Source organism: Pelodiscus sinensis, chromosome 4 (assembly GCF_049634645.1).
Source record: "Pelodiscus sinensis isolate JC-2024 chromosome 4, ASM4963464v1, whole genome shotgun sequence".
In the NCBI taxonomy this organism is placed as follows: domain Eukaryota; kingdom Metazoa; phylum Chordata; order Testudines; family Trionychidae; genus Pelodiscus; species Pelodiscus sinensis.
In genome coordinates this window covers 125,622,915-125,643,450 of record NC_134714.1, presented here as the reverse complement: position 1 = coordinate 125,643,450, position 20,536 = coordinate 125,622,915, and the positions used below count along the sequence as shown (strand labels likewise).

The window sequence follows — 20,536 nt, the reverse complement described above, 5'->3', positions numbered from 1 at the left end:
CAGGAAAGTGGGTTCTGTCAGCAGAAAGGGGCGGGGCTACGGGAGGCCAAGGCTAGGCCTCCACTTGCAAACCAGCGCAGGCCTCCGAGGGACACGCCACGGCCGTTTTGTATTCCCACCTGGGGGACAGGGAGAGGGCTTTAGGCCTTGAATCGCTTCCATTCAACTGCCTGTTCCAGCTCCCACCAGCGCCATAGCCAGGGGCTCTCAGCACTGCCATAGGCCATGTGCACAGGTGACGCACATGCATGTAGGCCATGGACATGCACTATGGGCTGAGGCCTCCAGCACATACCTCTGGCAGAGGCCTTCAGGGCAGCTGATCCAAACACGCCACCGGTCTAAAAAATGGGCACAGTCTGCACTGGGAGGCTGTGTCAGGTGGGATCCTGCAGGGGGCTGGTGTTGCCTGGTGTTTTCCCTAACTACTGCCAGCGGGAGGGGAGACACAGCCAAAGCAGAGAGGGTTTGGCCGGAGCCCGGGGGAACACGGTTAACCCGTCCCTGCTGGGCCATGCTAAGGTGCTGATGCTTCCGAGTTGGGCTTCAGCTACCTGACTGCGCCCAAGGTAGCTCTTGCCAAGTGCATTCAATCCCCCCTCCGTCTAAAGTTGCTCGGTCAGCAAAGGGGCTGGAAGTGTCCAGGGAGGGGTAAGGGAAAAGAGACGCGTGGACACTGGGAGCAAGGGAGGGTCATGGCTTGGCCTTTCTGATACAGCGGAGGAGCTGTACAATGTAGTCGGCCGGACTCAGGATGTGATAGTTCAGGCTACCCCGTAGCCAACTCTGTCCATGTATCTACACCAGCGACTCCCTCACAGGACGTAACCACATAGGGACTCACCCACCTACACATCTGACGCGATCTATGCCATCAAGTGCCGGCGGCGCCCCTCTGCCGTGTCTGTTGGTCCAGTGGGACAGTCTCTGGGCCAAAGACAGAGGGAGGCTGAGCCCTGCGGGGCACTCCGGTCAGGGGCGCCGCGGTGGGACCACCAACCCAATGCTCCATGGCTGAGGTTGGGAGCACTCGCTCTGGGGCTGGGGTCAGGGGCACTCCAGGATTGGTGTCAGGGGTGGTGGTGCTGGCCTGGAGCAGGAGGGGGGAAGGGGCAAGGAGGCCAGAAGCAGCTGTCAGGGAGGGGCTCTTTGCTTCAGCAGGAAGTAGAAGGAGGTGAGGGACGGAGCCTCCAATGGCAGGGGAGGAGAGGGGCTGGGAAGAGGCCCTACTCTCCCGCCCCACCACTGCTGGTTCACGCTCTTTGCTCTGTGGATAGCTGATCCCTTCCCCCATTTGCCTCTGTGCCACTTCTTCCTCTGCAAGGTGGATGGCCTCACACGGCCGTCATGAACCTCAGGCACCCGCAGCGCTGATCTCCCCACGGGCTTCCCCTTCCCCTGCATTTGCTCTGGGTGATTTGGGCATCGGAGGCAAATCCGGTGAATTTCACCTTCCCCTGGCCTGCCAAGGAGCAGAGCAAGTGATGGGAGTCTTAGCGCTGACCCCGTGGGTCCCTCTCTAGATACTGCTCTCCCCCTTCGCACTCCCTTTCTGCTCCCTGTTCATCAGCCAGCTGCTAATACGAGCGACACGTGGTGGCCCTTTCCCAATGCCTGTGGCTTTCATGGGGTTCAGCAGGGCATTTCTGGGGTTGGGGATCCATATAGCACTTTCCACGGGAATCACACCACCACCGCCAACAGAGCCAGCGGGGGAATCCCAAAAGCGAGTCAGGAAGCGCCTGGAACAGAAATCAGAGACGCACGAATCTCATCTCTCAGCACAAGGAGGAGTCCCCCCCACAGAGGGCACACTGGGAGTGGCGGCACTGTCGGGGGGGAAAGCTCACCAACAGTGTCACGTCTAGACTGTCGTGCTCATGGCACTCAAGCCAGAAAGTGCCCAGTGCCACACAGAGAATTCTGGACAGGGAAGATCCTGGAATCAGGTGAAAGCTACAGGGATTGAGTTACTGTGAGAAACTGTGTTTAACTCGGGGTCTCACTATCCCGCGGCCAGGACCATCTTCAGGCGCATGGGGGTAGAGAGCCAAGTGTCGGAAACAGGAGCAACATCTCAGCTTTGTCCATAAAAGTTGCCCATCCAGTTAGGGAAACTGAGCCACATCCATCACTAGCACAATCAGGGGCAGCTCCAGTGGGATCAATGGATGACACCCCAGGGGAATTTGGCCCTTTTCCATGCGAGCAAAATGCCATGAATAGGGAAGCCAAGTCTGAGCACCAGGATGGATACCTGGCCATTGTCTGCATAAGACACCAGTGGGTGAAGGTACAAGAGAGCCACAGCCAAGCAGAATGGAATTCCATAGTTCTCCCGGCCACTGGGAGACCCGGGGAACTTCCAGACGCCCATCAAGCAATGTGTGCGATACCGGTTCAGCGGATGGAGGGTGAGCCCCATGCCTTGGGTTCGGCTAAATTGCAAGCTTGTGCAAATGTCTCTCCACCTCCTCTCCAGAAATTCCCTATGGTAGACTCCTGGGTATGACTCCCATTATCTCCCGCTCTTGGCCAAGCCACCAATGTTGTCGGAACTTCCCTTTCTGAAAAATCACAGTGTGACCATCATTCCATCATGGAAGGCTGAGTAGCCCAGGGAGATATTGCTCTCCTTGTATCTCCAGCCTGCATCGTTTCAGCTGTCTGGCCAGGGTATAGTCTCAGCCCCCTTCACATTATCTAGTCATGGATTTCATAGCGTGTTCCTCATGGAGTCCAAAGAAGCAAACAGCAGAACAGAGCTAGAGCAGGGCACAGCAGTGAAATCCAGACCGCAGACGATCTATACCCTTCCCAGAAGCCACATGGGAAGAGCATTGGAGACAGCCCATAGATGTGGAGAGCACAGCATGTTATCCCGGTACAGCCTGGCAAGTGTCCATCCAGAGATATTATACCACACAGGACAGCTCCATAAGACACGACAGATCCTAGTCCAGCACATTGGCAGTGTTACTCTGCTAATCATCTAGGCGAGGCAGTCGCATCCAACTATATCCGGTATCCCCACCTCCCCATCGATCTAACAGCACCAGCAAGGACAGCTCTGTGTTTGCAAAGCAGTGAGTAAATCATCCCCAACACTAGCAAGGGGATTCTTGGTGCTGGGCCCTTGGCTGAATCTGGACCCCAAGTGTCTAGTTCAGTGGTCCCCAATGTTTTGGGGCTGCCGGGCGCCTGGGGGTGGGGCCGCTCACGCACAGCGCGTCCGGGGGCGGGGCCGCTCACAGGCTATGTGCCTGGGGGCGGAGCCAAGCATGCGCCGCGTGCCCGGGGCCAGCACTGGCATGTGCCGCGACCCCGAGCAGGGGCTACCCAGGTGCCGCGCGCCCGGGGCTGGCACCGGCATATGCTGCACGCCCGGGTCCAGGGCCGGCACCGGCATGTGCTGCGACCCCAGGCAGGGGTCACACAGGTGCCACACACCCGGGGCCAGGACAAGCATGTGCCGCGACCCTAGGCAGGGGCTGCCCAGGTGCCGTGCGCCTGGGGCCGGCACTGGCATGTGCCAGACCCAGGGGCAGGAGCTACCCATGCACCCGGGGCTGGCACCTGCCGCACACCCGGGGGCGGGGCCAGCCCAGATTGCTCCACGGGCGCACATAAATGGCCTGGCGGGCGCCATGGCGCCCACGGGCACCGTATTGGGGACCACTGGTCTAGCTGTTCCTCCAACTCTGTTGCTGCTGCTGATTTTGGCCCCATGCACCTTGTGCCCTTCCCTGCTCAGGTAGGATTTCACTGGCAGAAGAGCCACCACTTCCTTTACAGCCGTTTGAGAACAGCTGCCTCCAGAGGGGATGGCTAAACTGCACCGGGACGGCAAGTCTCACCCTCCCCGGCACACCCGAAAGCAAGGAGTCAGCCGTCAGCTAGAGCACGGAGCCCCGCGATTGCGGTGCACAGTTCCAACGGGGAAAATGGCCCAAAAGCCCGTGGGAAAGCTGAAGCGATTGAGAGGCCAGGCCCTAGGAAAAAGCGGCCACATGGTGGAGCTCAAACACACTTCATAATTCATTGGTCTTCCACACTGATAAGTCTGCTGGTGGGAGCAGTTTCTGGGTTCAGCTATGAATATCCTCATTGCCGATCTCGTCCTGCCACAGCGAACAGCTGCTGAAGACAGCCCTGTCCCTCATCTCTGACCTGGAAGGATCACTTGAGGAAAGGGTGGGAATGCAGAGTCCCTGCTCCATTCAAGCCTCAACCTCTCTTTTGAGACGGTCATTAAGGGAGCATGGGTTTCCTGACCTAGATGCATATTCACTGGGGAGTGAGACAAGACCGCTGATTCATTCCACCCCAGCCACCAAAGAAATGTTGGACGGGAACCTACCAGCCTAAATTTAAACTGGTGCGAAGGCCTCATAGCCCAATACCCAGGCACTGAGCCCTTCAGCTAAGTCTGTTAACCTAAAAAAAAGTTCATCAGTCAATTAAAAAACAGGCTGAAACAACTTCACTTGCTGCAGCCTCGTCTCAGCATCTCAGTCTGTTCACTTTCCCCATCACCTCCTATTGCTCCCACCACCCACTGTGGGCCAGTGAGAGTCTGTCCCACAGCCGTGAGGCCTTCCAAAATGTCTTTCTGGCCCTGGAACGGCCACAGGGTAGGAACACTAGTCATTCATTGCATGCGGGTGGGCGGAGCCTCCCAAACCACTCCTCTGTATTCCAGCCCACCCTGGAACAAGCCCCAGAAGCCACCCGCGTTCTGAGAAAAGTTTGGATCTGGCATTAAACTCTGCAATCAGCCACCCGCTCTCTCAGCTCCTCCTGGTAGCTCCTGACTTGACATGATCCAAGAGTTGCTAAGCCCGCCAACAACCCGGATACAAGGAAATGAGCCATCCACTGTGTCTAATCAATCTCTCTGCCTAAGCTTTTCTACTACGCTCGGCTCTCCAGCATACCGCAGGCCCTGCTTTAGGGTGAACTTGAATCTAATGAAACTCTATTTATAGGGAGATCAAATGAAAGGCTCAGTGCTCTGTAGTTCCTGGGAGAGTGTAATCTCCACCTATCACACGGATGCCCTAGAGAGGAAAAATACGTTCCTAGGACTTGGAACCACAGGTTCCACTGGCTTCCATGGGGCTGCTTGTGTGAGTAATGGCAGCCCGATCAGGCCCAATCAGAGGGTGCCACCTTGGCTATAGCATCTTCTGATCTTACATCAAACTCGCTGCACACGTGTTCCAAGACGGCGTTGTTTCCAGAGAACCAGTTAGCATCCTTGAGTTAGCCCCTCCACAGGGGTGAATCAGCTGAGCGCCACTGACTTCAGGAGCGGCGAGGAGTCCTGTGGCACCTTATAGACTCACCGAAGTGTTGGAGCATAAGCTTTTGTGGGCAAAGACCCACTTCGTCAGATGATCATCTATCGATGGGGTCATGTGATTATTCAGGGACGCTACAGCCAATGGACAGCAGCTGGGGATCTGGCCCATTGACTCAAGTGCAGTGATACTGGTTTACACCAGCTGGGGAAGAACCCTGCTCCCTGATTCCAATGGAGATGCAGCCACTTGACACCAGCTGTTTGTAAAGACAAAATTACAGGCAGGGTTTAAAAAAAAAAATCTGTTGTAAATCGGATTTACACTAAGTATCTATAACTCTCCCCCCACTCGTGTAATGACGATCTATTGATGTGGTAATCTCATTATTATTACCACATGCTGCAGGGAGTCCATTATTCCCTCGTGCCAGGCTGCAATAAAACAAACACCAGGTCTATTAAATTAAAATGAAGGCAGTGCTGGGAAGCAGGGAGTTTAAGCGCAGTCAAGCCACAAAGCAAGAGGAGGCTGGTGGTGTGGGCCTCCGCAGTGACGCATTCGCTTCTTGACTGTGCTGTAGGCCCCCCTGTGTGACGGGGGCAGTCACCTCACCTTGCTGGCCCTGAGTTCTCCATGGGTCTGAGGAGAGTACTGATCCTTCCTGTCTCTCATCCTTCATCTGTGTAGGGTGTAAGCTCTCTGGAGGAGGGGCTGTGTGTGTGCAGCTTGATTGGAGTGTCCTGGTGCTACCGTGATAGTCATGCAAGCAGGGGCGCTGGAGCAGTGCGTAAGTGGGGGAGGTCGAGAGCCACTGAACCTAACTGTAACCCCTTGATGTCATGGAAACCACTTCAAGCCAGGGGTGCTGCAGCATACCTCCACCCTCTTAATTCCAGCTCCTGTGGCTGCAAGTAGACTCTTGGTTTGAGAGCCCCAATTCTCTCTTCCCTTGTACCGGTACAACCCGGTGACCATCAGTGAGGATACACATGCGTAACCAAGGCCAGTCTCATCCAAGGTTTGCAGCAGCATTAACTCTCCTATGTTGCAATTTCAGTGTCATCATGGGTAGGATTTTCCAAAGCACCTATGTGATTTAGGAGCCATTTAACCAACAAGCCTCCAATCCAGATCATAGGCCCCAGGGATGCAAGCTGTGAGTGAGGCTAGCCACAGCAAGTATATACTGCTCAAGATAGTTAAGACCAAAGCAGACTGTGAAGAGCTTCAAAAGGATCTTAACAAAACTTGGTGATTGGGCTACAAAATGGCAAATGAATTTTAATGTTGATAAATGCAAAGTGATGCACATTGGAAAAAATAATCCCAACTATGCATACAAAATAATGGGAATTAATTTCACTATTACCACTCAAGAGAGAGATCTTGGAGTCATTATGGATAATTCTCTGAAAACATCCACTCAGTGTGCAACGAAAGTCAAAAAAGCAAACAGAATGTTAGGAATCATTAAAAAGGGATAGAGAATAAGACAGAGGGTATCTTATTGCCTCTGTATAAATTCCTGGTACACCCACATCTTGAATACTGTGTATAGATGTGGTCACCTCATCTTAAAAAAGATATATTGGCATTGGAAAAGGTTCAGAAAAGGGCAACAAAAATTATTAGGAGTTTGGAATGGGTGCCATATGAAGAGAGATTAAAAAGTCTGGGACTTTTAGGCTTTGAAAAGAGGAGACTAAGGGTGGATATGATAAAGGTCTGTACAATCATGACAGGTATGGGGAAAGTGAACTTTGTTCCTATAACATAAGAACTAGGGGTCACTAAATGAAATTAAGAGGTAGCAGATTTGTAACAAAAAAGGAAGTTTTTCTTCATGCAGCATAGTCAGCCTGTGGAACTCCTTGCTAGAGGATGTTGTGAAGACCAGGACTTTAACAGGGATAAAAAAACTAGATAAATTCATGGACATTAAGTTCATCAACACTTATTAGCTAGGATAGGTAGGAATTGTGTCCCTATTCTCTGTTTGTCAGAGGCTGGTAATGGATGATAGGAGAAGGATCACTTGTTCTGTTCACTCCCTCTGGGGCATCTGGCATTGGCCACTGTCAGCAGACAGGATACTGGGCTAGATGGACTTTTGGTCTGACTCAGTATGACCACTCTTCTGTTCTTATACCTAGCATTTCAGACAGGATCCAACTGAGGCAGCTAGCCCTTCCCATCACTCCTGCTTGCCGCGGCTACACTTCTATTTTTAGCATGCTAACTAGACCCACACCAACCTGGGTATGACTCCTTGAACTGGGAACTGCACCTCCCAGCTTCAGTGTAGACACTGGAACATGGGCTGCTTTCCTGTAAAATCAGGCAGGGTCAGATCTGGTTATGAGACTGAAACCGACACACCAGGAAGCCAGAGTATTTTTTGTCACGAAAATGCCAGTATGTTGAAATTGAAGCTATCTGGATTGGGATCAACACATTTCCTAGCTGGCAAAATATTGAAGGAAAAAGTTTTGAAATTGTTTAAATATTTCATGTCAACATTTTCAAACCAAGAGATTCCAGCACAGTGGTGTGAAACGACTTTCAGAGTGTGAGACCAGGTCTACACTAGACCTGGAAGGTTGGGTTAAGGTACACAACTCCCGCTACGTAAAATATGTAGCTGGAGTCAGCTTACCTTAAGCCGAGCTATAGACGGAGGCCAACCGGAGCAAACGCTCCCCTTACCCCTCATGACCGCCGACCAGGGCCATCCTCAGTGTTTGATTTAGCAGGTCTTAACTAGCCTCACTAAATCCAACGCCAGATCAATCTCCAGCACAGCAAACGAAGACATGGCCTGAGAGAACTAGAATAAAGAAAGGGCTTTTAAAAAGAGGGGGACCAAAAAAACCATTTTGGGGTTCACAAATATTTGTGAGATTTTGACTTTTTGTCCTGATTCAAGACTAGAAATATTTAGAACAATTCATGACAGAACCCAAGTGTACACTGCCCTGGAGAGATGCAAGGCGTGGAGGCTGCAGGCTGGGTGGGGAGACTGCATGCTGAGAAAGCATGATGAGAATAACCTGTTAGCATCACGTTCACACTGTCCTCCCCGGGCAGAAGAGACATCCATGGGACAGTCTCTGTCTCTTGGAAGTACTTGACAATAGGGGAAACCCACTGGCCTAATTCATTTCATTGCAGGGCTCAGTGGTAGTTCTCCCTAATCTGTGCCACGAGAGCAGCTGGAGCAGCATGTAACCTCATTGGTCCTTCAGACCCTTCCCGTTTGCTGTGTGCTGTGCACATTGACATTGGAGGCCTCCACACTGACTCTGAAGGGTCTCACAGCCCAGCTGAGTTGTCTAGCTGTCAGCAGTGTTGCAAGCCCCACCTGGTATCTGGAAACCCAACGGCAGCCTGGCTGCCTCCAGCATCATTCCCACAAAAACTGCGGTTAGGAACAATTTGGCCAGTGCAAGCAGTAGCATGGAGTCCGGCTGGGAGGCTCTACGGGACTGGGTGAGCAAGGTCTGTTGCATCCAAACAAGCCATTTTTCTAACCATCGTCTTCCTTGAGAGACCAGGGACCCAATTCCCAGCTAGTGTAAATCTGCATCGCCTTGGTGAGCTCAGCACAGCTGCACCAGCTGAGTGGCTGACTCAGGGTTGTTTAAAAGGGGCGGGAGGAGTTTTTTTTCCCTCCTCTCTAATTCAAAAATAGATCAACCGATTAGGCACCAAGTTTTCAGAAAAGCTTCCAAACTTTGCAACAGTGACAGGCAGGCGGATGACAGATAGAGAGCGATGATCAAGTGCAGACCTTGCCTCAGGGGGTCTGGCGCTTCCCAGCAGATGATACTTGCCTCCCGGGCTCACTGTGACCCTCCACTTAGCCCCCTTCTCCCTAGCAGCCAGGGTCACAGCCAACTGAGCCACTTCCATCATAGGCCGTGGGGGGGGGGGGGGAAAGAACTGCCACAGTCCATCTTAGCAGGAGCAGTTCATCCTCCTGTCTACAGGGGCCTGTCTGCCCTCTCAGAGGGTGTCTCTGTAGTGGAGAGGGGAGGATGGAGAGGAGCCCAGTTTATCGGCCTTCTGCTGCTCTGCTGCAGGAGAGGAGCTTGGCCTGCGACTCTGGGGCCTATTTCCGTTCCTGCATCCGCTGACGCATCGGGCAGAGTTCCATGGGGTGGTGTCCACTGGCTCTCTCGAGGCCTTCGAGGGGCAGTGGGCACTGCCCGGGGTTCTCTTCTCGGTGTCCCCGTCCCGTTCCCTTCTTCTAGCTCTCTGACCCTCACACCCGTCCCTGTTTTCTCTTTATTTGTCCCAAGTAGGCTTCAGGGAGGTCCTGTGAGATGCCCACCTCCCAACTCTGCTGTGGGAGAAGAGTTTGGCTGGGGGGCGGGGTGACTGTGGGGCCTGCTTTCATTCTTTTATCCGTTCACGCATCCGGGCAAAGTTCCTCTGGGAGGCATCTGCTGGCTCCCTCAAAGCCTTTGAGGAGCAGTAGGCACTCAGGGAACTCGCACAGGCAACTGCGGGCCACCCCACCGGGTGGGAGTTTATGGGGTGGTGTCATCTTAGACCCACTGCTCCTGCTGTCTTCCCTGGGAAAAATCAGGGCACCTCCTTTCGGCTGGGATGCTGCCCATCTCGCTGTGGTGTACGCACCACTAATGGCCTTGCTTACAGCTATACAGCAGCTCCTTTAACAGCCCCTGGGGTGTTGCCCCACGCTGCAGCCCTTACTTTGCCAGGGCTACAGGGGTGCTCGTGGGCAAACGTGTCAACCAGCTTTCTACAGTCCTCTGCCCCTTTATCCCTTAGCCACTTGCCTCATAACTGCACGGTTGATAAACACATCCCTGTGATTCATCTGGCGTTTGCTGAGCTTTCTCAACTGTAGGCGATCTCCCTTGGGGGATTTGAAACGTTTGCAATAGTTTCCCGGGATCAATCACAAGCCGTAGCCTCCCCCAGATCCGTAGCATGGAACTCGTGTAAAGCTTTGCTAGACAGTTTGAGAAGCAGGGGGGTCGTTTTCTGGCGTACTCTCCAAGCTGTGCCTCTGTGCATTGCCTGCACGTCCCTTACAATAGCTAGCCGACCTCACGGGGTATTACCCCTGGGCTGAGAGCCCCTGTTCTGTAATTGCAGCTCTCTCAGCTCCTGCTCCCTGTCTCTATCTTTCAGTCTTCCAGTCCATCAGCCTCTGATGGGGGCAGCTTCCTGGGCTGCCTTCTCCCTTTCACGCTTTCTCCTCCATTCACCTCTGGTGCCCTCGTCCCTTCTCCAGGGTCACCAGCTCCGAGCTGGGAAGAGGTGGGACCGTTCTTAGCGATTTGTCTGAATAGTCTGTTTGTGCTTCTGTTTTCTCTGTGTGCGCGTTCGTTACAGGGACCCCCAGAGGGCAGGTGTGATGGGGCTCAGGCAATGGGCAGCACCCTGTGCAGATGGCCAGGGCCCATTCTCTGCCAGAGCCAGCCAGAGTAAAGCCAAGGGGTAGCGCTCAGGTGACTTGTTTGCCCCAGAAAGAGACAAAGGCCAGAGGAGTGGCCAAGTGGATGTGACGGGGCTGCTGGACAATGGTCCGTTTGTGGATGGGGCACTGCAGAGGAGAGAGCCCAGACTCTGAGCTCAGGGTTTGCCGCATTTTGCCCCTCGTTTCTGGCTGACAAACTTTGTTCTCTACGGAGTTCCCGGCGTCTGATAAACCCTTCTGGTTCCCACAGCTGACTGCAGGGTTGGGGCACATGGCCCCTTTGGGGGCATGTGAGGCTTCCCCAAGTGTCCCATGCAGGGGGCTCCCTGTGGAGAGCTCGTGGTGTGAACAGGGGCACTGAATGCTCCCAGGTCAGACCCAGGAGGAGCGGGAGCCGCGGAGGCTTGCCCTGGTGCGAGACGTCCTGCACTAGAGTCCCGTCTGACGTCATTCAGAGTGAGTCCAGAGCACCCCACCAGGGACACCATCTCCTGCCAAAAGGCTGGGAGTTATGTCCACACCTGCGCTCCCTGCGCTGTCATTCGTTCCTGCGGGAGCTACGGCTTGCCTTGTTCCGTGAACATAAACTTCATTCCCGCAGCGTTTTTCCCTGCAGCGGCCGATTCACGCGGAGCTCTGCCAGGTAGTCCATTGGCAATGCGTCTTTTGTCCTATGGCCCTCTCCTGAAAGAAACAGAGCCTTTTGGGGCGGTCCGTCGGCGTGCACTTCGGCAGGCTCCCAAACAGGGTTTTCTTTTTCCTTCTCTGGTCCAATCACAGAGGTTTGTCTCAATTCAGAATTGGGGTGTTTCATTAATTTCCACTCGGTCCTGATGGTCCCTGGTCACAGTCTTGCCTCGTTCTTTTGTCTTCATCAACGGTCACCGCTCTGTCTGCCAACACAGGCTGGGCTGGATCAATGGATGTCCATTCTTGGAATCCTAGCACACTAGAACTGGAAGGGACCTTGAGAGGTTGAGTTCAGTCCCCTGCCCTCGCGGCAGGACCCAGCACCGTCTGAATCCACTGTTGTCGGTGCTGATTGAGTCGTTCCTGGAGACCCAGCCTGCCTCGCGTGACAAGTTTCACCTCCAGCAGCTTCGGAGCCCCAGATTCTACAAGTGACATAATGCTACAAGCGTGTCCCATACAAATAGGAGGCCTGGGCTCCAGTTTTGCATTGGAGAGTTGTCTCTTGGGGTGATTTGTTCCCTGCCTGGTACTGAGCCAGAACCGGACGTGGTTTTGTCTGGTTTTGGATGGAGGACGCCATTTTGAAGAGTGTGCCACTCCACCCCCATGGCTGTGTCCTTGCTTGCACGCACACACCAGCAGGTATGGGTCACACCAGTAGGGGGAGGCCCATGCAACTCCCAGAAGTCCCAAAATGCCCAGGAAATATGAGTGTCCACTTTATGTACAAACATCCTGCAATAACCATGGTATCTAGCTTTTGGACTCCACAAGACCCTTTGGTTGAAATATCAGGAGGATAGTTGGACACATATAATGCATTTGCCTGGGCATGTCTATGTCAGAGGTAGGTAGGAGATCTGGCAGGCAAGGAGAGAGAAAACGAGCCATTTCATCACTGAAGGAAATTTCTTGAGAAAGTTCCAAGCAATAAAGCTAAGAACTGGAAAGAAACTTGCAAAGGAAAATTGCCAAGTATGTTCCAGGCAACCGCAGCCTGAGGTTGAAAATAGATTGCCCTCCACAACTTCAACCCCAGCTCTGCTGCTGGCAACATCATAATAACTTCTGATTGAATAATTACCAGTATAGCATACCTTAAATCAAGCTATGAAATCCTGTTACTTTGAGTGACAATCACAAGGCTCCATTAGTGCATCTGTAACACATCTTGGCTGTCAGCTTGCAGAAGGGTTTGACACGCACATTTTCCACGTGGCTGTACAGAAAATCGGTAGATAAAAATAGCCCAGCCCGTGCGGAGGGGTTTTCACTCACTTGCGTTGCCTTGTAGCTAATTCTGACGCCTCCATCAGATTTGCTTGGTAAAGGGGGGGTGCAAGGTATCAGCAGAGGTTGACACAGGAGGTCTATGGAACAAGGCCCAAAGGGATGGAGATGAAATTTAGTGGCCAGAGATGCATGCCCCAAAGAAGAGCCTGGGGCCTAATTTGCAAACCCTCTCCTCCTGCTGGATTGTCGAGATGGGCTGGTCTGTGCTTTTTGCCAGGGGCTAGCAATGCAGAGGAGGTGTCGTGTTTGTAACACCGCTTCACATCCCCCTGAATCTGTCTCCTTCAGAGCCTGCATCCCCTCCAGGGACCCAGAGCATCTCAAGGACACCTCCCTTGCAGCTGCAGACCCATGAGCCACCTCCCTTCCTGTTCACCAGTGGGCCTGCGTAGCCAGCTGGTCCTCTTCTCCCCCAACCAACCACCTCCCTGCTCTGGCCATGCCTCTTGCTGGACAAGCTACAAGGGCCGGGGGCTTGTTTGGGGGACAAGAGTGGGGAGGCAGGTCCAAGGGTGGGGACCATAAGACGGAGGGTGTAAAGAGGGAAGACATCAAGGGCATAGGAAGGAGCCTGCAGGGAGCAGGACAAGGAGAGGAGAGATACAGGCCTGGGCAGAACCAGAAAGGTGAGAATGAGGAGCCAAACAGGACACTACTAGTGTCAATGGCAGATTCTCTGTCACTTGAAGTCTTTAAAGCGTGATTTGAGGCTGTCAGTAACAAAAGCTCATCGCCTAATAAACCATCTTATTAGTCTTTAAAGTGCTGCATGGTCCTGTCTTTTGTTTCAGCCAGAGGTTGTGGGCCTATTACAGGAGTGGGTGGGTGAGGTGCTATGGGTTAGCGTTTGCAGGAGGTCAGACTCGATGGCCATGACGGTCCCTTCTGACTTCACGTCTCAGAGCAGGATTGCAGGGAGCTCCCAGGAATGGAGGCTGTGGGGTCAGAGCCGGAGGGAGGAAGGTGACCTGGCCACGGCGTTGGATTGGGGGGGTCCAGGAGATCAGAGCGGAGCTGTGGCCCAGGCACAGAATAGGGCGAGTCAGTGATTTCTTGGGTTTCTCTCCTTGTAGATTTACCTGTCCTGGAAGAGTGGCCCCGGTGAGGTGAAGCACTGGAAGGATATGATCTCTCATCCCCGGCAGGCCGTGGCACAGTGGCACCAGCTGAAGGCCTGAGCGGCAGCAGCTCAGGATTCTCTCTGGGTTTCTCCAAGTCCACCTTTCTTGGCCATGCTCTCACTACTTTATGCACAACAGAGGCACCCGGGGATCCTCCTAGGAGACGCGCTCGGGGCGGACGAGGAGCCAAGGGACTGAAATTGGCGACGTTTCCAAACTCTGGGAAGCAGCATTGGCTGCCCGCTCTGGCCACTGGGCGCCCGGCACCAACGGGAGCACCTTTCGTGCCCCACTTCCTGCTTTAGCCTTTCCTTCTGACTTGTGACACTGAGAGAGCGGCGCCAGCCTTCTAGGTGGGAAGGAGCCCGGCGCCGGTTTGTTTTGGCCCTGGGTGGCGGGGAAGTCCTGTTGGTACGACTGGCTCCGTGAGGTGGTGAGAGGAGGAGACGCCTCCACCACACGAGACTTCCTACGAGTTCTTCCAGCCTAGGGCCCGTTGGTAGATCTCCCCTGAGGAAGCCAGCATCTCCTCGGGGGCACGTGGGCCTAGCAGGAGGGCCGGCGAGGGGGGATGCGCCCTCCAGCTCCTTGAGGTCGTTTATTTTTAATTCAATAAAACTTGTAAGAGTAATAAGAATAATATAAGTAATAGTGGCTAGACTCCCATCCCGGCCAGGGGCGGGGGAAGCCGTGCCACTCCTCCTGTGCGTTTGCTGTGTGTGCGTATAAGCGTGTTGTAAGTGTCGCGTGTTTGCGTGCGGGCTGCTCGCCTCACGCTCGCTCGCTCGCTCTCTCTGCCCTGCCTGGGAAGCAGCCCCGGTCCCTTAGGGCCGTGGCAGTTCCGGTGCGGGAGCCGAGTGTTTCTTTGTCTGGGGAGTGGGGTTTGAAGGAACTGATGCCACATGGGGAAGGGGCTAGTCGCTGTCACCAGTTGGTGCTCGATAGGGAGGGAGATGGAGGGAGCTGCCCACCAGGCAGTGTCTCCCCTCATGGCCACGCTGTGGCACTTGGGATAGGAAGCCATAACCGATGGATCGGTAGCCAAACTGGGCTCGGCTTTAGGGCTAATGAGAGATTGACTCCGTCTTCACCTCCCTCTCACTGGTGAGCGCCCCACACCCCTGCATAAACTGGGAAAATGCCCCCAACCAGCTCCCAAACACTGCCATGCTCCGAGGCACAGCCCACCCCTCCAACGCCCATCCCCCACCCTGACCCCAACACGGCCCCCCTCCAATGCCCATCCCCCACCCTGACCCCACACACCCCCTCACCAGACATAGCCCACCCCTCCAGTACCCCTCCCCCACCCTGACCCCAACACAGCCCCCCTCCAGCATCCATCCCCCACCCTGACCCCAAACACCCCCTCACCACAGCCCACCCCTCCCCCACCCTGACCTAGGCCTCAGAGGTCTCCCCCTTACTATCTGTCTCCCCATAGCTGTGGGGCTGGGTATGGTCCCTCGTCTCCTCAAGCCAGTGGTGCTGCTGCTCCTGGGTTGGCTGCGGTAGCAGGCAGCCATTTCATGGTGGCCCGTTCTGGGCTCCTCGCTGGCCCGTGTCTGCCACAGCGGCTGGCTGGGGGGGGGGGGTGTCTCTGTTCCCCACCCTCGCAGTTCTGGGCATTGCTGCACATCACCCACGCCCGGGCCCAGCATAACTAGTGTCACCCAGAAGGCCTTGCTGAGCCTGCTCGGTGACAAGAACGGCCTGGGCCATGGGACCACTGTGGCCACCTCCCTCCCCCATGCTCGTGGCCCACCATGGCCCACGAGCCTGGGGCCAGATTGGCCTGGCTGTGCCCACACCGGTGTTGCTGCTACACCACTGCTGACAGTGCCCCCTGCGGGGAGAGGACGGCACTGGCATAGCCAGGAGCACCCTGCCTCCACGTGGCCCTGCCTGCTGCCCGCATCGTCACTCAGCCCCAGGGCTGGGAGCTGCCCGGGCCCCTCCCCTGCCCCAGTGCGGGGCTGTCTCTTTCCAATCCCACCAGGCCTGAGGCAGAGGCTTTGCTCAGCAGCCAGGGGCTCTGCTGGGGATCAGGCTGGAAACGGTTCAGCAGGCCAGAGCTGGCGCTGCGCCGTGGCTACCAGGTGGGAGGAGTGGCATGGGCGTGGGTGCAGAGGTGTCTAGGGGCCAGATGGATGTTTAGGTATCGGGGGGGTACTAGGGTACCTGGAGGGGCAAGGGAGGGCCAGGGGTGCAGCTAGGAGCAAGGGGCGCTCCCCTAGACCATGAGTGTGCTGCGTTTCTTAGCGTCCAGGCTGCCTTGCTACAGCCTCGCTGCACATGACTGGCTGGTGGTGGAGTCCCCTGTGCGCATTGCCCTGCGTCCCACGGTCCCCCGTCGGGTTCCCTTGTGATGGCTTCGTGCGCCGAGCTGATGCAGGAGAGATCTGCTCACCTACCTCTGAGGCCAGCTGCTTCCCACACGCGGCCTGGCTAGGACCGGGCGCGTGCTGGCCTTGCTCGGCACCGCCAGGCTCACTGGGCTCTCACGCTAGCCTACCCATTCTCAGCTGTGATCCTGGCAGAGCTTGCGAGAGGACAGTTGGGGGCCCTGCAGCGTCCCGGGACTGCCTTGATGCCTTTCCGTTTGCGGCATGGGGGCAGTGCTGGCCCTGCAGACAGGCTTCTAGTGATGGCCAAAGGTCAGGTAGCACCATGCTCCTTGTAGCGCTGCCAGCAGCCTCAAGCGATTCTGCTGCAGAGCGCAGCTAGAGCTGGTGCCTGCGTCGGGCTGCCCAGGGCCGGGGTGTGGGGCAGTGAGTTACTGCCCCACGGCACCGTTCCATTCGGGCCTGTTCCCTTTGTGTGTGAGGCCTGCAAGCCATGGCAGTGGCAGGTGGCGCGCGGGCCCCATTGCCTGGTGCAGTGATGCCGGTAGGGTAGATACCAGCTAGAGTGTATGGCCGGGGGGAATTGAAAGGTGGCTCCTGCCCTTTGCCAGCACAGGTCCCATGTGGTGGGGCCGTCAGAGCTCCTGCCTCCCCTGCACTCTCAGGCTTGCACCTCTGGTGACACAGCGTGACCATCTCCCGTGGCTGCTATGCAGGCACTCCTGGCCTCCAGAGGGGATTGCTGCAGAGCGCGCTACGCTGGCAGTCCCTTGGCGCTCACCTGGGTTGGCGCACTGGCCATTAGCTGTGTCAGCCGTGACAATGTTACACCTAGTCTTCCAGAGGCTGCCACGCGCTTCCAGGTGTGACTCAAGGTGTCAGTGCTAACCTAGAATCCCCAGCATGGCTTAGGGCCTCGTGAGCCTCCCCCTCCCCCAGGTGCCACTTTGCTTCTGGATGTCATGAGCTTAAAACACCGCGGGGCAGTCTGGGGGGAGGCTCACGACGCAAGCGTACGCGTCTGCTTCCATCCGGCCAAGCGCGGAACGTGGTGGGCATGATGTAAGCCCCGCCTATGCTCGCGGCCCCTCCCTGAGTGGGGGGGACTGACGGGCTGACTACTGTACAGCACTGCTTTTTTTAGGGCAGAAGAGTCTTTTCTTTGGTTGACGTAGTTGCTGTGTTACGGTGTTTTTTTTACCCGCTGTGCCGAGTGACATTTGTGAGAGGCCCGTTTTTGTCAAAATCATAATGCGTCAGGAAGGGAGGAGGGAAGGAGGCCGATGGGTGATGGGGAAAGGATTGGGCTCCCCTATGAAGGGTTGGGTGGTTTTTCGAATTCCTTGTTTCCCCCATGTTATGGCATCATTGCTCAGCTGAGCCCGGAGGAAATGTATTTATTGCTCTGCGGGGCAGGGGCCACGGGGAAGGGAAGACCACTTAAAAAGGCAGCAAGAGCGAGCGAGCAGGCGAGCCGGCATTTAACAATCCGCACTCAGTCGGTGAACTAGTTGCCGATTTGCTACCGAAATAAAAACCAAACTCCTGTTGATGTGGGAGGGGGCGACAGCATCTTTTTATTTTTGTGCCCCGCCCATGCAGCCGGCAGCCAATCAGATGCCAGGAAACATTCCGGCGGGATTCTTTTTTGCAAAGAGGGACTTTCGCACCAAAGCAAACTTCCAACTACGCAGCTTCCCGTGGCGGGATTTGAGCCGAGCTGTGTCGCTGGGAACGGTTTCTCTCCTCCGCCCTTTCGCGCCCTCTTCCTGAGCCTCCAGCAAAGTCAGAGCTAGAGCTAATCCAACGGTGGCATGACTGTGCGCAGTCTGAGCGCCCCAGTCCTCCTCATACACACGATTTGTTCTTTGGCCCGAGCAGTGCAGTGAGTCACAAACTGAATCAACGCCTCACCGTGTGGCCGTGCGTGTCACTCGGCACTGAAGTCACACCGTGGTGGTTCTGCCCCCGCCGGCTGCATGATGGAACCATGCGCAGCAGGAGACAACAAACTGACATACTTTCTGGGATGGACTTTTGTACCGGCCTGTGCTAAAATGGGGACTCGCCAGCCGCGCCCAACCTACGAGGGAGCCAGTCCTCAGGCAGCAGAGTGAACAGAATCAGGCTCGTTCAGGCACAAAAATATTCAGGACTCAAGGGGTGGGGGTGTGGTTGACTCGTCCTCCCGCTCCTGCCAGCAAATTGCCTCTGCGACATCCTAGGCTGTAGCCCTGGTGGAAATGGCGGTGGCTCAGCTTTGACACTGTGGCCGTGGCAGGGCAGTGGAAGAAACAGAGGGACGACGTGTGCAGTGCCAACCAGTTTCCCTTGGGAAAGCCTAAATTCCTCACCTGGGGAGACATTAAGGTCCTTTGTCTGCAAAGTTGTGCTGCCCTCGGAACACCTGCTCCCTGGCAGCCTTCTGCTCCTCGCTACCCCTGGGGCTGGGGGTTGTCTCCACAGCATCCAAAACCTGCCATGAAACCGACTCCAGGCTGACCAGCCCACCCGTCAACCCACCCCCATTCCGCCAGGCTTAGACACAAGGAAGCTGCGGGCTCTTCCCAGCTCTGCCCCACTGCTGCACCCAACCGGGACTCTGTTTCGTCTTGGTTACAACAGAGATAGTCCTACTTCCAGCCCAGGCTGAATTCATGATGTACTGAGAGACCGGGGCTAGCAAAGGGCCAGGGGTAGCTCCCGTTCCTGCGCCTGGAGCCATGTGACATACGCAGCAAATGCCGGGTGGAGATGTAAGCCACAACAGGAAGGCATTGAAGCCTCAAAACAAAAGTTTTGCCTGCGATGAAAGTCCCTCTTTAAAGTGCTGGACACTCTTGACAGAAATCATCACTTGAAGAGTATTTGTATTTTTTTCCATATTCTCTCTCTCTCTTCTTTTGTAAGAAAAGACTGAGAAGCCTGGCAGGAGAGGGGCAGCTGAACCAAACTGGCTTCATGCCGCCGGCACGGCATTGGTGGCGCTCACTGGCTGATAATAAGCAGGATGGAAGTGGGGAGGGGCAACATTTGCCAGTCACCTAATTGGGAGGCAGTATGTCTAGTGGTTAGTGCTGAAGGGGCCATGCCGCTAGGATTCCTTGACTCTATCCCTGACTTTGCCAGTGACTCACTGCATGACTTTGGGCGAGTCACTGACGCGCGCCATGCCTCCGTTTCCTCATTTGTCAAACGGGGCTAATTCTACGTCCCTACCTCGGTGGGGGGGAGGTTGTGAGGCTTAATCAACCAGAGCCAGCTTTGGATCCCCATCGTCGCATGGAGTCGTTCTCCCACTGCCACAAGCAGCCCCATTGATGTCAGGGGCGTTTTTTGTGGAGCAAGGTGCTTACTTAACACGCGTGTGAGGAGGCAAAGCCAGATTCTGGGTAAAGCACTTTGAGATTCTTCAATGAAAGGTGCTAGCGACATGCAAAGTACTATTTTCGTTACTGACCAAATGGCCTCTTCACCCGTGCTCCCGCTGGCTTAGCGGCCGGGGTGAACCTGCTCCCCTTCCCTTCCCCAAGAGTGGTCTCTTTTGTATGGCTGGATTTCCCCAGAAGTTGCGTGTTCCTTTTTAATTCTAGAGCTCTTTGCTGTATCTTGTTCAGGTAGCTCTTCTTCATGTGCTGATACCCATCCAACTGGTGTGTACAAGGCAGGAAAAGAACTAAACTGTGGACTTCGTTGCGAGCTGCAACGGCAGCAGCCGGGTGAGACGCACCTGCTGCCTCATTTCTAGCATGTTGGGATTTGAAGAGATGGCCGAGTCATGGCGTTGCCGTCATTTTATAGGCAAAGCAAAGGGAGGAAACACACCAAAAATTATATCTATCTATCTAGGGACACAAAATAACCCAACTACTAATTACTAAGCCAGCGTGATTTCATCATCTCAGATGTTTACGAGCTAGGAGTGTTTTCTTTGAAGAACCATATTTTTGGAGACCTGGCCCCTCGTTTTGTGGAGGCGGCCTCTCTTCTGAATAATAAAGGATAGCAAATAACTCGGGCGTCAGCATTCTCTCTGGCTCACTTGAAGCTCGCCACCAGGGAGGCGGGAGGGGAGCAGTCGCAGCGGGAGGAGGGGGTCCATCCATGATTCATGCACAGCCCCACCAAGGGCCACGAGGTGGGAGAATGGGATGGTGTGACGACGAGTTGGGGTTCCCCCGATCATGCAGCCCCATAGCAGCGAGAACAGACTCTGCCAGCCAGTAGAATAGAGAGGGTTTATTGCTTCTCCAGGATACAGCCCAGCTTAGACATGACATGGCTACAGGAGTCTAGACCAGGATGCCTCAGAGATGGGGTGCCTCG

At 55.1% G+C, this 20,536-nt stretch overlaps 1 protein-coding gene across 6 annotated transcripts in view; it reads left to right on the top strand.

Annotated features, from left to right (window-relative positions):
• SYT7 (synaptotagmin 7) overlaps window positions 1–20,277 on the top strand; it is a 164,637-nt gene extending 144,360 nt beyond the window's left edge. Inside the window, exon 13 of one of the 6 annotated variants that reach the window (XM_075928449.1) lies at window positions 13,818–20,277. In XM_075928449.1, coding sequence (XP_075784564.1) covers window positions 13,818–13,922 — 105 coding nt within the window. In that variant the 3' untranslated portion in view covers window positions 13,923–20,277. The remainder of the gene's footprint in view (window positions 1–13,817) is intronic. The other 5 variants (XM_075928450.1, XM_075928451.1, XM_075928452.1 and 2 more) reach the window with 5 other exon arrangements.
• Window positions 20,278–20,536: the final 259 nt, after the last annotated feature.